The 13,117-nt window shown below is 39.9% G+C and overlaps 3 protein-coding genes across 4 annotated transcripts; 1 reads left to right on the top strand and 2 right to left on the bottom strand.

Moving 5' to 3' along the window:
- The first annotated feature begins 2,278 nt into the window (after positions 1-2,278).
- Positions 2,279-3,310, top strand: gp9 (glycoprotein IX platelet). Its single transcript, XM_085345294.1, has 2 exons — positions 2,279-2,323; positions 2,572-3,310. Exons 1-2 carry the CDS (start codon positions 2,289-2,291, stop codon positions 3,308-3,310), a joined length of 774 nt encoding a protein of 257 aa, XP_085201420.1. The 5' UTR covers positions 2,279-2,288.
- A 1,453-nt stretch (positions 3,311-4,763) lies between these two features.
- Positions 4,764-8,590, bottom strand: LOC146611009 (haloacid dehalogenase-like hydrolase domain-containing 5). Its single transcript, XM_085344441.1, has 8 exons — positions 8,373-8,590; positions 7,447-7,650; positions 6,693-6,805; positions 6,496-6,589; positions 6,373-6,406; positions 6,058-6,232; positions 5,734-5,922; positions 4,764-5,356 (listed from the first exon to the last, which is right to left on the bottom strand). Exons 1-8 carry the CDS (start codon positions 8,490-8,492, stop codon positions 4,960-4,962), a joined length of 1,326 nt encoding a protein of 441 aa, XP_085200567.1. The 5' UTR covers positions 8,493-8,590; the 3' UTR covers positions 4,764-4,959.
- Positions 8,591-9,406: 816 nt separating this feature from the next.
- On the bottom strand, positions 9,407-13,094 carry cnbpa (CCHC-type zinc finger, nucleic acid binding protein a). 2 transcript variants are annotated; one of them, XM_085345391.1, is made up of 5 exons: positions 13,032-13,094; positions 11,037-11,157; positions 10,845-10,910; positions 10,547-10,745; positions 9,407-10,392 (listed from the first exon to the last, which is right to left on the bottom strand). In XM_085345391.1, exons 2-5 carry the CDS (start codon positions 11,152-11,154, stop codon positions 10,275-10,277), a joined length of 501 nt encoding a protein of 166 aa, XP_085201517.1. In that variant the 5' UTR covers positions 11,155-11,157; positions 13,032-13,094; the 3' UTR covers positions 9,407-10,274. The 2 variants fall into 2 exon arrangements, with proteins under 2 accessions (XP_085201517.1, XP_085201519.1); XM_085345393.1 differs by having other exon boundaries at positions 11,043-11,157.
- Positions 13,095-13,117: the final 23 nt, after the last annotated feature.

Here is a 13,117-nt window from a genome sequence, read left to right as displayed (position 1 = left end):
TATAACAAGTCAGTGTTACCATAGCAAGTTAAGTGCAATCATGTTCAGAAAATGCAGACTTGTACTGAAAGTGGAGGTCTCTTATCTTGTCGTCAGGACAAGATTCAGGTGAAAAAAGAAAAATCTTTTTTTTTTTTTTTTCATTCAAAATAAGGAAAAATATATAAAAAAATATATATATATAATACTTACACAGTTCACAGTGGAAAGAAGAATGTGTGTATATATTTTAATAAAAGGGAATATACTTCTCCTTGGGCTGAACAGAAATATTTTGCTGGATAAGCACATTTGAAAGAACACTTTCATTGTTTTCAGGAAATGCAGTTACAATATACAAAAATGCAAACTGAAGAAACAAACTGGGTATATGTAAAGAATAACTTTCTACATTCTACAAATAAAAGTCTATTCTAGTGTGTAAATTAGTGACAGTAAACTGTTTGTCCCGATATTCAGGTTGTAAATGTATTTTAACATTCACGAAGAAAAACCATCGCCATAAGTCAGGCTTACACTCACACGTTTGTACTCATGTGACTTAAGACGGACATATCACATACTGGACATTAATGATCAGCTGAATGTGTCGCTCCACTGATATCATATCTTTGCTATAACTCTGATATCTTGGGATGATTTGAGACTGTTTAATCTGTTTATTTTTTTGGTGTGTGTTGTAGTTCTTCAAATGTCTACAGTCATTCTTTGCGAGAAAGTACCCCGGCAATGCACTGCATGGATCTGATGCATCATGTGTCCTATTCACTGTGAGCTAATGGGGGGATTCAAAAAAAAGTTGGCCTATGAATTTTGACTTCTCCTTTGGTTTTGATTAGGTTGGAATTTTCAGATGTTGATGTGTTCTTGTTGTTCCATGTTAGCCTGGTAGTTACTAAAGCTCAGCATGCATTTCATCAACAAAGCCATTGTGTAAATTATAAACATGAAGAACATTGCACTTCCTTAGCTGAGGGCTTTCATCGTGTAAATACGGGATTTTGATGTGCAAACAGATGAGCTGCTTGGCTTAGAGGGTTTATCTTTATGACGCTGTTAAGGGACCAAGACTGGGGCTTAAAGGAGATGTACATAATGTGTATAGGATCAGTACTCTATTCTCAAGTTAAGATCAGGATGTATATACATCACCTCATGGATGGATGTGAGGGGTGATATATGAACATATCGACTGTCTCTGCCTCCAGCAGTGGTGAACTGACATTTGCTGTAGAAATCAAAAACAGACTGTTAGGAAGTTTCCTGCCATTTACATCCAGCTCTTTTCATACGTACAGCCCAGCGTACACACAGACAGATGACACACATCCTGCTGCAAGCTGTTCAGTCTGGCGTGAGACACATTATAAAAAAAGGAGGAGAGAGGAATGGCCTCATTTATATGTGCATTCTGTTTGTACAGTGAATAGTGAGTCAGTAAGACCCCAGTTATTGTAAAACTTCAACTGTGACAATGTTGAACGCAAAATAAACAAATATATGACTTATGGTATACGTGTGTCGTTTGTTGTGACTCCATGGTTAATACAAATCAATCTGTCTTCCCCCTTTTTTCGGGCCGGGCATTTCACATTAGGGTCTTATCCTTAGCCTCTCATATCTCCCACTTTCCACTAGTGTTTCGGTGTTTCCACTAGAGGACATGAATAAAAATGACATGAGATCTGAAAATCTGTGCCATGACACCACCTATGGGTGAAAAGTATACACAGTTCTCACAAAGATCAGCCTGTGAAAATGGTTGTGCCTACACTTACCTTTCAGCTTTAAACCAGTTTTGTAAATCTGAATGTGACACTCTCACTGTCCATTCTGCTTTGTAGCTCAACATTTCCATTAAGAAGCGTTTTCTCCTTGCCCTCGAGCTCAAACAGTGTTAGGTTTCCAAAAAATTTCTTATGTGCATTCTAATCCTCACAAAGCTTTTCATGCTCAGAGCTGTAATTTGCCGCAAAATGCCCCTCGTGCCCTCAGCATCGCCGTGGACGCTAGTAATAAACACTCTGCGGGAGAGTTTCAGATGGCCCCGCCACTATTTTAGTAGATAAACTCTTATCTCTTTTAAGCAGATGGATTTCCTTCATGTCGTAGGCGCTATAACCGTTTGTCATTGGTGAAATCCTCAAACTGATGCCGTTCTGTATTACGCGCGTGATTATTGTGAGCTTAGCAGCACATCAGTTACAAAACAGGGATACCTTGACATGGGGAGCATTTCTGAAATATTCTCGGGCTCAGATTTTGCACTGGACTAGGACTGTGGCAGTATGATGACATTTAAAGATGACTGGCACTCTGGAAGGTTTGTAAATTGTATATATCTATATTTAATGGGATGGGTATATATCTATATTTAATATCTATATTTAATGACTTAATATTTTTTTCTAAAACTTCAGGCTATCCATGAACAATTGAATTCACCTTACACATTATTTCACTCATACACATTAAGATTTCGGTCTCTATAGCATCTTCTAAACCATTTTACATGAGACATTTTCACATTAAGCAGTTTTATTGTACTTCAATCTTTTTCTGATCCTATAGGATGATCTTCAGTTTGAGCTTCGTGTTCTTCCACGTCCTGGTAACACACAGTATCATTAAGCCTTGCCACTGTTCAACCCTCGGGCCTGCTGGACTGTTAGTTAACTGCAGCGCTTTAAACCTCGTGGAGGTGCCTAATCTGCCCTCCGACACCACAGAGCTCCATTTGCAGAACAACCGGCTCACCTCGGTGTCTCCAGGCCTGTTTGACAGATATACTGGGCTGAACAAGGTTTCCCTGTCCAAGAACCCTTTCCACTGCGATTGTCAAATTCACTACCTGAGGAACTGGTTGCTGAAGAACAGGGCTATTGTTTTGAAGGAGCCCGTTTGCTTCAGTCCAAGCTCTGTGTCTAACAAAGCCATCACCGAACTTAGTGACGACTACTTTTCTCACTGCGCTGTTGCAAACTGCACTAATGGGATATACAACATCATAATAGGAGTAGCACTATGTTGCCTCATTGTTCTGCTTCTGTGGAGCTTGAGTCTGGCCAGAAATTCCAATTTCACTCTGGATATAGATGAGAGACACTCAGGATTCGAGGCCGACTCCTTACGTTCACTGAAGCCCAAACACAGGAAGAGACTGCACACTGGACTATCAGAGGTCAGTGTCGACTCAGAGTCTCTCGGTCATACGGAGGATCTAGAAAGGCCGCTTCTCAACATGGAGTTACTGCCACAAGTTTTGGATGCGTTGCACAAGAAGCACAATATAAAGATAAAGGCTACCTGAGTGATCTTAGTCCACTAGAGTTACTCTTAAAGATTAAAGGGAACCCTAAAATATCCTGGCTTTTTGAAATAAAATGCACATAATAGTAGCCATTGGCTTGCTTGCCTAAATCATTTTTCCTTTAAAAAATAAAAATCCTCTGCTGGTAAGTGTCTTGTCCTTGACTTTTCACTCCTTTATTCATGTTTTCGCACCTTAAACTATAACAGACCCTTAATTGTCCTTTAAGTCCTGAAGGATTAAACTCTGAACATTTTGGTTATTTTGTAGATGATGCATCAAAAGTCAGTTTTGGTTGTTTTTTTTAAGTCATCTGAACTTTCTTTGCAGTCATGTTTTAGTGGAATATACTATACCTTTCAGTATTTCAGCTTCTTTAGTCATTATCACCCAGTTGTGCAATTTACAAATCATTTGAACCGTTTGCTCCTTTGACCACCGCATGTAGGTCCAAGTCCAAACCAATGCATTTCAGCTTTTAGCTTCTCCAACAAAACAAGGGCAAAATCTTTCATGATTCAGCAAACAAGAATTCCTTGGGGAGACACATTTTGTTTCTTTGTTTTCTTTTAATCAGAGAACCCTTTAAACATTTGACATTTTTAAATGCACCAGAACATTTTCTGACTTGTTGTGCGAAAGTTGTTCATTACAGTTACCCTAACCTTACTCTGACCCTAACACATTTATCGGTCTGCTCAAAAAATTAAGCGAACGCTAGAAAAACACATATCGGCTCTTTAAATATTCAAGTTGAAACATACACACATATACTAACAGACACTGCGTAACATCTTGAGAGTAAAATTAAATGACTCATTGAAAACCGAAATCAACCCCCTCGTGTGCTAGATTCAAAATTACACCAAAAAGCAAAGTTAAAAACTGTTCTCCTAGTTTTCTGAGCAGTATTTACATACAGTATACACGTATAAATTTGTCTTACAAGTGGTCTGTCAGTTATACTAAGAATGACCTTCTAAATTATAACAACCATGTTATGAAAGGGTGATATGGTAACACAAAGATGAAAGGCTGATCTGTGCAAAAACTGGTCAAGGCTGTCGAAACTGAAACTGTCAAGACAGTGCTATTAGAGGGGAAAAAAATTGCACATCGAACAGTTGTTTTAAAGATACAAGAATTACTCTTATATTCATGCATAGATTTACCATGACAAATGGGTAAACAAATAGCTAAAAATGCAATAACAAAAGGTCACCGTAAGAATAAAGATTAAATGTTAATATGCTTCTTAAAAACACTGTCATTAGCTTGTAAATAAATATAGGATGGCTTCAGGGTTTGTAACAATCTAGAACAGTAGTATTATCTAACAAAGATACTTAAGGTCAAATAAGGCAGTTCTTACACATTTCCTTATTGGAAAAAAAAAAAGAAACAGGTAATGACTATCAGAAAAAACAACAGTTATTTAATCTTTTTTCCCCTCTGAAATCTCCTTTATTGTTAAAATTTTAGATGACCTATATTATGTCAATGCCCTGTCAGGTTTTTAAACAAAGTCCACAGTGTTAGGCTTCTAGAGGTCTGAACATGAAGTGGTACTACCAGTTTAATGCTCGCTTTCCCTCCCTTTCCCCCTGCTTGGATCTCCATGACCACACGAAGCCTGTTGGCTCAAAATACTACTGAGGCACAAACTTTTCTTGCTCAAAGATGAGATCAACAGCTTCTGCCACATCCTGCACGATATGGCCTGGCTCCACGAGACCAGGGTCAAATATGAAGTCCCGGTGCCCGTGGAACACAGTCTCCTTGATGCAGTGATTTGCATCGGACGGCACCTCTGCGTTGGGGTTATACACCCCTGTACAGACTAGGACAGACTTACAGGAAGTAGCAGAGGGCAGAGCGAGCTCGCTTTCCCACAGGCTGTCAATCTCTTCCTCCCTGGGCACCGCTGTGGTGGACCCAGTGGCAGACACCATCTTAGCAACAGCTTTGGGGTTTTTTCTCGCAACTCTCTCCTCCAGGTAGCGGTTGTACAGATTGGCTCCATAGATGTCAGTCATGAGGTTATCCCTAAAAATGCAGAAGAAAAGGGTATTACTCTGTGCCCCAGGCAGCATGCATGAAGTTGACCTATATATCAGTACATGTTGAAATGTGTGTGGTTTTTTCCTGGTGCTGAGTGCAAGTCACATGAATTAGAACAAACAATCAGCTAAAAAAAAGCTGAAGTGAAACATGCAAGTCCCCAAATTAAAGCACGACAGAATGACATGCTAACTAACACACGTAAGCATTTAAAAGCGAACAGTTTTCTCATCAAATTATTGAGCAACGTTTCAGTAAAATCTTCTTTTGATAGCCTATCTGTCTATCAGACATCATGATAAGTGAGTTCTGGTCTTATGTTAAGTATAAAGGCAAAACAGAGTTAAAAGCTGGTGTCTCACCCTATAGCATATAGGGAAGTAACGGGAAGTTCCCACTGCCTCTGCATGGCCTGGCTTCTGATGAGGTACTCTGCAAAATGGTAAGTCAGCTCACTGGGTTTTCCCATAAGAGCCTCATACTTCAGATCTTTGCCGGTTATCTTCTTGTAGATGTTCTCTAGGCACACAAGAAATGTTCCATGGCCAAACCTGGAACAAAATGAGACAGTGAAAGACAGATATGTCAGTACACTGATTTGATTACTTGAAAGACTGTTTTAGTTTCTTAAGTACAATTTTTTAAAAAACATTTTATATAAAAAGACAGATTTTTGTAACGTTTACCGAGGAGAATGTGCCTCAGCCATCCACATGAGGTCCATGTTGCAGGCCAGCAGGTGAAGTTGAGGAGTGTTTTGGGTTTGGTGACTACTACCGAGGTTACCATTGGTCAACAGAATGTCAACTATCAGCTGCAGGTTGGTTTCCCATCGGATCGGCTCGCCGAACAAAACCACAGCTGTTTGTGGAATTCAAAGATTAGAACAGCGTTCATCAAAATTGCAAGAATTTCAAAACTATCAAAGCAGATGTTAGTAAGTGTACCATGTCAATGACAAAAGATAAACGTTTAATTTGAGAAGAGCCAACTGTTTTTACCTTCAATTTTCGGAAGGCTGACAACAGGATTGGACTACATTTAAAGAAGGGAAATTAAAGTTATGACATTATATTATACATATCTCCAACATCATGTTTGTGCACCAGATTGTAAAATCTCACCGGCAATTTTGGTCTCCTGTTGTGATCCACCATGTCCAGCAATGGGTACGATTCTCTAAGCATATCAATACTGATTACATTCTTAAAGCCCACACTAAAGACAGAACGTTAAGGAGAAATGAAGAAGTAATACTCAAGTTTAAATGTAAATATATAAATTATATTGTAAATTTAAACAAAGCAGATTTCTAAGATACTTTTTAGCAATTTCCAGGACAGGTCCTTGTCCTGACACCAAGACACACTTGTCATGGAACTTCTTAAACATCCTCAGGGGACTATGGGACATGATAACTTGGTCTTGTGTGATCTGAAAATAGCACAGTTGTAGTGAGGTTAATAGCAAAGGAGTCAGGTGAGACCAAATTATCCAAAAATAATCAGAGATAAAACGTAACAACTTCAGTTTCAGTACTGTGCACAAGTCTCAAGCCACCACCCATTTCTTTACATTTTGCTTCCAAAGAGCCAGATTTTCTTGAACACTGACTTCGTTTTTACTCATTTTCAGTCCAGTCCTTTTACCTGAACATTTCCAAAATAATAATTGTTGTTGTCATTCATTCAAGCATTTAAAAAAAAAAGGGCCGAACTCAAGAGATGAACTAGTGTTTTATATCTACAGGTTAGCAAATGGACAATTTTCAGTCTTCAGCCTATGTTGAAAAAACAAACAAACAAACAAACAAACAAACAAACAAACAAAGGTGGCGATAGCAAATATTGACTTTAAAGCTTGTTAGAATTGTACAAACTCTGTACAAACATGTGTGTTTGTACAGAGTTTGTACATTGTGCATCTTTCAATAAAATTTCTTATTTTCCTAGCAAATTATTATTTCTTAAATAAGGGGAAACTGAAACAGTTTTGAATGCACTGCATGCATACACCAAAGAGCAGGGGATACACCCTTAACACCATTAAAACTTGCACAGGAATTTAAAACTCACAGGCACTCCCAGTATGTGAGAGAGCTGGTCCGCTTTTGTTTGTCTGAGGCAATTCCCTGCATTTGTGACAAAAACGACTGGCACCACAAACTGTCCCTGAGAGTCGACCAACTTCTCAAATGCTTTTGTTGCCGCAGGGATTGGCATCCTCCCTCTGACAAGCACGCCATCAATGTCGAACAACAGCCCAAACCTTGGCTGTGGCTGCAGAAGGGAAGGACAGACACACACTGATCAGCCAAACAAATAAGAACTTTTTTTAAGCGGGGAAACAACATGAGTGATTAATAGCAGGCAAATTAAGTAGAATAACGGTTCACTGAATAACCAATGGGTTTGAATGATGTCTTAAAAAGGATAATCTATTACTCTGCACAGTATGACATTTCCAATGACACTGATCATTTATTATTTTACATAACTTAAATTCTTTGTAGGCAATCATCATTATCATCGTGTAAGAATGATAACAACTGGTTTCTATTTGACGTCAACATGGGAGACAGGAATCTATAGTGAGAACTGCTATGGTGACACAGCAGTACACAGGCCTGTTAGCATATTACAATCAATCTTACAGTATCCCAAACCTCAAAATTCTTTCCCCCCCTGGAGCTGGGACTAATTAAAACAAAGAAAGAACACAGTGTATCAGTGGTTGTTTTTCTCATGGTGGGAGGGGGGGCAAAAATACAGCGAGCTACATCTGCTGCTGCCCCTGATGTCAGCGCCTCTGTTGTTTCATCCCTGAGCGCATCCACAGCTGAGAAAGTTGCGAGCAACCCCGCACGCCACGTCGATACGATACATTGTAACAAAAAAAAAAACAATGCGAGAGAACAACAAACAAAGTACCGCCTTGTTATCAGTGTCAACGACATGTTGTTTGCCAGAGCCCGAAGCAACAGCAACAGCTCGAACCGTACCTTGCTATTAGACTGAGTTCCGCAAAGCCCGCACCGAGAACCGACAATCCCAGCTTTACGACTGGCTTGGCGGTTACTCAGGGTGTACAAACCCCGGTAAAACGGCAGGAGTCCCCTCATCTCCTTTACTTACCCACCGGGTTAATGAAGAAAAAACAAAATAGACAATAATGTGTAAATCTAAACCCCTTAAGAAGCGTGAGCCGGCTCGCACCGGCCGCGCTGGCTGGCTGGTTGGTTGGGCTTGTTTTCTCTCATATATTTTCTCGCCTATAATTTGACTGGTTGAGACCCGATGACGACATATGAGGAGTAGGAGGGTCTTTTGCTGCATCTCTGCCGGAAGGAGCTGCATCTGCACCGCAACCCCCGCTGCCATTTTAGACACCGAGGTGGAGCTTTCCATTTCTTGTACGCACAAGACACGCATGGATCACAGAGGCCGCAGAGTAAAGACAAAATAGGAGAACTCATTGATCACCGCTCCTTGTCATTCCGGATCAAGTATATGTACAGCAGAGAGATCAAAATGGATGCGGGTGAATCTTATTTAGCAATGACACAAACACAAATAGCTCGGTTTAGTTGCTGATGTCACATGCAGGAGTACGTCGAGTCCAAAAATTGCCAGGAATGTGCTGCAGGAAGCCTGATAGGCAAAAGCGATCCATCCAGTGAGGGAGTGTTTAACCATTTCTTAGTGGAAGAAATATGGCTGCTCGTGTTAAACACGTAATTTTCTGGATATAATACTGCAGATGCAGACTAACAAAATGTCTAGATTAATATAAAATACAAGATCCAGCTTTGCATGTTGTTTAATCCCACAATAATCTGTAGGTTATCTAGCAGATAATCCTTTATGTGAACTTCTAGGACACAAGCAGCAGCTCAAAAGTTATCAGCGTCCCACATCTTGCGCAAGATGTTCAGACGAGTTGAGAACAGAAGCATCTGTAAAGATAAAGTGTGGCAAAACGAGCTGTGGAACATGCTGCGTGTATTGCAAAAGAAATCAGACAAGAAGATCCTCCCCGTGCTCCTCCAGCTTTATTGATAGTTTAAAATTACATTTCTATTTTCTAGGACTTCAGTTGCACTTTCCTTCCGACTTAAAAACTGAGTACAAGCAAATGGTATTTATACAGTAGTCTAAGTGATATTGTACAAAAATAACATTTTTGATTTTCTGTGAAAACATTTTTCATTCCCAAATAACTCCTAATTCTGCCGTTCTGACAACTGTTGATGTTAAGTTTTGCCAAGGTAAAAAAAAAAAAAATTCCAAAGCCATTTTAAAAGGAAAAGTCTGCCTTGGACTACCGTGTTACTTAAATTGTAAACAGATTTCTATAAAAGAGCATGTTCCTTTTAACAACTCCAAAATTTTTATATCTTAGTAATATAACATGTAGTTTGTTATCGCCCACTTAGCTGCTGTAGGGCTGAAATGCATCATGTTATGAACTGTTTCCATGTCATACTCTCTTGGCCAACTCATATCCCACTAAAACAAACCAAAATGACCATACATGGAAGTTTGGTTTCCATTTACTCCCTTCTTCTATCTCATTTTACTGAGATACACTTCCACAAGCTCAGAGGTCCTATAGATTCCCATATGTTTAGTCCCGTTTATTCATCATCTCTGGTCACCAGTGGCTTGGAAAGGGGGGTTCTTTAACAAAGCATTATACATAACACCGCTACCAAACTAAAACATTTTTTGTATTGAATGCAGAAAGATATTTTTTTCACCCCTTTCTTTGTATTACATGTCGAGAGGCTCACTGGCCTGGGACTAGCCTCTGTTAGCCAACCTTTGGCCAGTGAAGAGGATTCAGAGAAAATAATACAACCAACCATCAATCTGAAAAAAGGAGGGGCAACAGAGGGCACTGATTATGCGGTGGCTTCAATGGTGCACTCTTTTGCCAGGTGGCCTGCCTTTCCGCAGTTGTAGCAGTTAGTCTCGCTTGCTTTACTGCAGTGTACAGCAACGTGACCAATCTCACCACACCTGAAAAAGAAAGAATGTGGCGAGTGTGATAAAAGCAGACTGTAAAATTAACACAGAAGTATACCTAAAGATTAGAATTGGAGGGCTTCAAAATAGTAGAAATTTGGTCAAACTGTAGCACCAGGCTTGCTTCTCCAAACAGAACCATATTTACCTGTAACATTTCACCTTATCGCACAGCTTCTGGATGTGGCCAAACCCACCGCAGGAGTAGCACTTCTGCTCATTGGCGTGATCGCAGTCACGGGCCATGTGACCAGCTTTCCCGCAAGTGTAGCAGAGCTGCTCTCTCTCCTTTTTGGGCTCCTTGCAGTCCCGGGAAATGTGACCACTCCTGTGGCAGTTGTAGCACGCTGATCAGGGGGGAAAAAAACGATTAAAAAAAAAAAAAAAACATTTCTGGGAAAGATTGGTACCAAGTAAAACTGAAGAAAAACAATTGGAATTCACACCATCCTCAGTTTGGTCACAGTCCCTGGCCATGTGTCCTTGGTCTCCACACCGATAACAGAACAGCTCTGTAATGACACAGATAGATAAGCAAAGCAGAAAACTACAAGAATCAACCTTTTCCTTTCATTTTCACCCATGCCTTCTATAACTAAATCCAGTTTATATTGGGTGTGGCAAGAATAGTATAGTACCCTTGCCTCGTCCTCGTCCCCTGCCACGGCCACGCGAACCACTGGCATTAGGGCAGTGCTTGACCCAATGTCCAGAGCGGCCACATCCAAAGCACTCACTGTTGCTGCTCATCTCCATTACCTTCAAGAAAAAACAAAACAGAAATTAGTTAACACATCGTTTCATGTACTCAATGATCCTTATGAACACTGACTTTCAGTTGTTTTTCAGTTGTTCGCTTTAGCTTTTGTGTCAATTTCAACAAAGACCCCCTTTCCCCCCCTTGGAGAATGTGGCTATCATCTTTGGCACTCTCCAAACTTCCAGTTTTGATGTGACCATAAAGTCCAACTTAAGTCTAACCTCTGAGTGGTACATGTATGGACATTGTAGATGAAAGAAATGCCCTTTACTGGTGCTAAATTTGGATACCAGTTTGTGTTACATTCTATAGATGACAGTTTAAGTTTAGAATGAAGTTTAAATGTGAAATCTGCACATTAATCTAAGTCCATCTCTATGTGCAGACCACTATTTCACATTTATATTATCAAAAAAATCTTGCAATTTAATTGATGAAACAATTTAAGGCTAAACAAAAAAAATTCTGCCATAAATACCTAACATCAAAAAGTACATGAATATAACAAAAATAATAATGATTTTCAAGGGTGGACAAAGTAGGCTAACTCTTATTGTCTCATGTTTGAAATTGCTTATGCCAGTGTCAAACAACTTTACCACACAACTGAAACACAGTTACTACAGGAGTCATTCTAGTATAATGACTACGGGGTGGGGTCTAATCTAAAATCAAACAATAGTTTTTGCTTTTTTCTTCTTCCAAGCTCTAGTCTATCATAACTGACCACCAGACTACACTGAACTACTAAGCTAACTTACAAGGCTTCCTCAGCGAGATCATGCTGCAATTGCCCTAGGTCAAACTTCTGTTTGCTGATAGTGCTGAAGATATTCAAATCAGGAAGAATGTGAGTTAATTAGTAATCAATTCTCGCGTATTACCCACCCAAAAGAAGACCTGGGGACACAAAATGACTCAGATAGATTTTATTGACTTTGCATACAGTGAAACGTGTTTCCTTTTTGCTTTACTGTCCATCCAAGTGTCCGTCCCACTTCAACTTTCGTCACTAAACGCCTTCTAAAATTTCGTATAACGTTTATCTACGGGCCACATGGGGACACCCAAAGCGCCTCGATTTGATGGAGAAAGCCGTGATGAAGTAATCCTCGTTAAAACAATCAATTTAATGCCACCCACTGCTGACTGCTACGTAAATAACCACGAAAGCATGCTTACTTAGAAAGCTAGCTTCAGAGGCCAGCATGTCGCATCGTTGATTTGTTGATTTAACGCCTTCAAAGATACCAGCAAACTCGAGGTACAAACAATAGCACGATATCCCGAGTCGTTTAAAAAAATAACTGTATGTCTGTTAAATGTACATATCTGACTACATGTTTCAGAAATATTTTGCGTTTCCAAAACAGAAATCAAATACCAAAGGTTGAAGCTACGCTAACACGGGCCTAGTCACGTTGATTTTTCTGCGTACTCGCGAGACACCAATGCTGCTGGCTAGTACATGCTAGCACACCACCACACGACCACGATCAAGAAGCACGGTTCAGTCGACGATCAGTCCTCTTTCCCCATATAGAAAAGTGTCTCACCCACCGTTAGAGCTATACATTTTCACAATACATTGTTTTCGCGGGCATTTGAGTAAATTTACCATAAGTATAAAATTTCCCGCGCAGGGAGCAAACACCAAAGTCGTTGTGACGAGCTAGCATTAGCGGGCCTGACCAAGATCCCGACGCTCCGTTAATGAGTCTAAACTAAAACCAGTGCGTATTTAAAAAATAAAGAAAATTCGTTTAAACGCTCAAGTAACGGTTAACATCAATCTTAACATGCCTTAGTTTCAAAGTTAAAAGATATACAACGTAAATTGATGAAAGTATTTTAATGTCGTTTTATCGCTTACCGTGATGGCTACCTAGCTATGTCAGTGTTTACGCCTCCTTCTTTGCGCTACATGCGGTGCGAGCAGGAGTTCCTGAATTGTCATTC

Source organism: Diplotaxodon limnothrissa, linkage group LG20 (assembly GCF_057381915.1).
Source record: "Diplotaxodon limnothrissa isolate DT_005_m linkage group LG20, D_limnothrissa_male_GT1.1, whole genome shotgun sequence".
NCBI lineage: Eukaryota > Metazoa > Chordata > Actinopteri > Cichliformes > Cichlidae > Diplotaxodon > Diplotaxodon limnothrissa.
Note: the sequence above shows the minus strand (reverse complement) of the source record. Positions and strands in the feature narration are given on the sequence as shown.

Coding starts and splice junctions, on each gene's coding strand:
- cnbpa (XM_085345391.1), bottom strand. CDS start 11,154: ATGGAGATGAGCAGCAACAGTGAGTGCTTTGGATGTGGCCGCTCTGGA. Junction 10,911..11,036: donor GGGACGAGGACGAGGCAAGG/GTACTATACTAT, acceptor GTGTCATTACAG/AGCTGTTCTGTTATCGGTGT. Junction 10,393..10,546: donor GATAAGGTGAAATGTTACAG/GTAAATATGGTT, acceptor TTTCTTTTTCAG/GTGTGGTGAGATTGGTCACG.
- gp9 (XM_085345294.1), top strand. CDS start 2,289: ATGATGACATTTAAAGATGACTGGCACTCTGGAAG. Junction 2,324..2,571: donor GATGACTGGCACTCTGGAAG/GTTTGTAAATTG, acceptor CTGATCCTATAG/GATGATCTTCAGTTTGAGCT.
- LOC146611009 (XM_085344441.1), bottom strand. CDS start 8,492: ATGAGGGGACTCCTGCCGTTTTACCGGGGTTTGTACACCCTGAGTAAC. Junction 6,407..6,495: donor ACAGGAGACCAAAATTGCCG/GTGAGATTTTAC, acceptor CTTTAAATGTAG/TCCAATCCTGTTGTCAGCCT. Junction 5,923..6,057: donor GCTGAGGCACATTCTCCTCG/GTAAACGTTACA, acceptor ATTTTGTTCCAG/GTTTGGCCATGGAACATTTC.